This window comes from Rhinopithecus bieti, unplaced genomic scaffold (assembly GCF_001698545.2).
Source record: "Rhinopithecus bieti isolate Rb0 unplaced genomic scaffold, ASM169854v2 scaffold_41644, whole genome shotgun sequence".
Classification (NCBI taxonomy): Eukaryota; Metazoa; Chordata; class Mammalia; order Primates; family Cercopithecidae; genus Rhinopithecus; species Rhinopithecus bieti.
The window spans coordinates 1,178,973-1,181,703 of record NW_016817838.1 but is presented as its reverse complement, the minus strand read 5'-3'; the positions used below and the strand labels follow the sequence as shown (position 1 = coordinate 1,181,703).

Sequence of the window (2,731 nt, the reverse complement as noted above, 5' to 3'; positions counted from 1 at the left end):
AATTCTTAACCCTTTGGGGATCAGTTTGAAAATCCGATAGCACCTCTGGATGTCCCATGAAAACTGCATGCATGCAATTTATATGTAATTTCGCTGGGGGTCATTGCCCTCCTAGGAAGTCGAGAGAGGCAAAAAGAGCCACTGTGCTCAGAAGCAGCTTTGAGAAAGAGCTATGGGTGGTGCTTTTGAGTATTCAACAGCTTAGTTCCTTAACAAGAAAGGGAGAAATTAATGCCCCTTACTCAGCTGCTGCAAGTTCCAGCTTTCAATCAACCTGAGATTTCAACAGGAATCGGGAAACAGAGAGCACACAAACATGCACACACACACATACACACCAAGCACTCAGCTTCCTTGTGGCTTCCTATTGTAACTTCACAAAATGTCCTGTGATTGCTAGTTAAGTCTCCAAACAAAGTAACAGCAGAGATAAAAAGAGGAAGAGAGGTGGGCGCTGGAAGGGAGAATAGTTCAGACAAGGAGAAGGGGATAATCTGGCTAAGCTCTCCATTGGCTCTGAGCAGGTCTTGACAGAGCAGGTCCTGATCCTTGCTGCCTGCTCTTCCTCGAAATCAGGGCCGACCTGCTGACTTCTTTGCAGCAAATCAAAAGTCCAGGCAAAAGCAGCCCTTTCTTTCCTTTGAGTCTATGGGGAGGGGAGAGCATCCTCTCGTTTCTAGGGAGGAGACCCTGGCCCACAGCTTGCCCACGGCCCCCTCGTGGCCTGGGGGTGTCACTGCAGCCCCCTCTGCATTGCTGGGCACCATCCGCACGCAGGCAGTTCTAACAGTGGTCCAGCAGAATATTTAGTCAGCAGTGGCAAACTGGCAACTGTCTTCAAGCCTTGTGAGGCTTGTGTTTGCTTCTGATTTCTTAAACTAAGACTCAGACTTAAAGTGATCCTTCTAAATCTCTCCTTGTACAATCCCTACAGGGAACCAGCTCAAGACCTGCTTCATTAAGCCAATAACCTCGGAGCTTCTGTAACATGACCACTGCTTTATCATCTCTTCCTGCATTACATGCAATTATGTACAATCGTGTACAATTGTTCCAAAGTTCAATAGAAACAGAATGCACAACATCCTCTGGTTTGTAGGTTGCTTACTAGATTACAAAATATTTGCAGGACACCAAATATCCCCTTAAATCCTGGGTTTTCAGGTAAGCAAGTCCTACAGGGGTTTTGGACTTAAGGTTACACAGTGAAAAAGAATGGAATCAGTGACTCTGTGTCCATAAATGCAAAAAGCGGGTGCATTAAGAAACCTGAACTCCTCTCTCATTAGCAACTCCGCAACGGGAAGGAGTGGAGCTCACTGGGGCTGGAGGTTGGACAGGACAGACCAGAGTCTGGGAGTGAGGGGGCAGTTGGTCTAGGGGTTCAGCTGCCATCTGTCACGGTGGGGACGATTAACTGACCCGAGTGGTGGGAAACTGTGTAGGGAGGAGAGAAGGTGGGACATTGGGGAGGAAAAGGGAAGATGCAAAGTGCAGTCTGCAGGGCCATAAGTAGACCCGGGACCAGGAGTGACTGAGGCAAGGGAAAGGGGTGGGAACACCGGGACCAGGAGTGACTGAGGCAAGGGAAAGAGGATCTTCTCCTTAGTGGGGGCAATTGGTGGGAAGAATTGGAGGGGCTGAGTCCATACCTCCTTGACTTTCTCCCGCTGGGCTCGCACTCGGCTCTGGGGCTCCTGACTCTCATCGGCCCTCATTCCCAGGACCGGGTGGCGGAGGCGGCTCCGGAATGCGTTGAAGTCAAAGCGAAAAGAGACGCCCTCATCCCCGGGCCTGGAGGCCGGGATGCTATTGCCCCGGGCCGCCGTGGCCTCCTCGCGGGGCCCGGTGGGGCGGGTGCGCCGCAGCCCCCCTTTCCTGCGGCGGGGACTGGCCCGGCTGCTGGGGTCATCCTCGCCCGGGGCCGGCACGGCAGGGGCCGGGTTGGGAGGCGGCTCCTGCTCGTGGGCTGGGGCATGGCCGGCGATTTCGGCCACCACCTCCAGCCCAGGTTGCTGGGTCCGGGGGGCCAGGAAGAGGCGCTTGAGGCGAGAGGAGTGGGGCAGCAGGAAGAGGGCCCCGAAGCACAGGGTGACGAGACCCGAGAGGAAGAGGAGAAAAAGGAACTTCTGCGGCAGCCGCAGCCCCCACGGGGAGGCCGGGACGAAGCCGGGCACTTTCCTCATGAGCATCTTGGTCGGGCCGGGGGCTTCAGAGGCCCTCAGAGTCCAGGCACGTGTCTGCGGGGCCGCGGTGAGGAGAGGGCGTCCGGAGCGCCGCCCGGGATGGGGATCCCTGGGCAGGGCTGCCAACCCTAAGAGTTTCGCCGCTTCGGAGGACTGTCTCCGAAGTTCAGGGAGTTTGGAGCGAGTCCTCCCGCGAGGAGGCGGGGGCGCAGCGGCCTCGGCGGGGCCCGGGGCGAGCGGAGCGGCACGGCTCGGGCCGGGCCGCAGCGACCGGCCGCCGCGCGCAGCCTCCCCTCCGGCCGAGCCTCCCGCCGCGCGCCCGCGCCTTCCGCGCTGCGGCCTCCAGGGGCCGTCCATTGCCTCCGCGTGCGTCCCGGCTGTCCCGCGCCCCCTGAGGGGCGCCGAGGCCCGCACCCAAGCCGCCCTTCCGCCCCTAGGGCTCCCGCCTGGCGCGGTCAGCGCCCCAAGTTTCACTTCAGAAGGCAGTTTCCGGACGGGGACCGGGTGATGCGTGGGGCAGGCGTGTTCAGCGCCGCCCCAAGGCG

The 2,731-nt window shown here is 58.4% G+C and overlaps 1 protein-coding gene across 2 annotated transcripts in view; it reads right to left on the bottom strand.

Moving 5' to 3' along the window:
- The window catches only part of MAN1C1 (mannosidase alpha class 1C member 1), a 183,031-nt gene extending 180,523 nt beyond the window's left edge, over positions 1–2,508 (bottom strand). The window contains exon 1 of one of the 2 annotated variants that reach the window (XM_017856140.1): positions 1,653–2,508. In XM_017856140.1, coding sequence (XP_017711629.1) covers positions 1,653–2,192 — 540 coding nt within the window. In that variant the 5' untranslated portion in view covers positions 2,193–2,508. The remainder of the gene's footprint in view (positions 1–1,652) is intronic. The other variant, XM_017856141.1, reaches the window with a different exon arrangement.
- Positions 2,509–2,731: the final 223 nt, after the last annotated feature.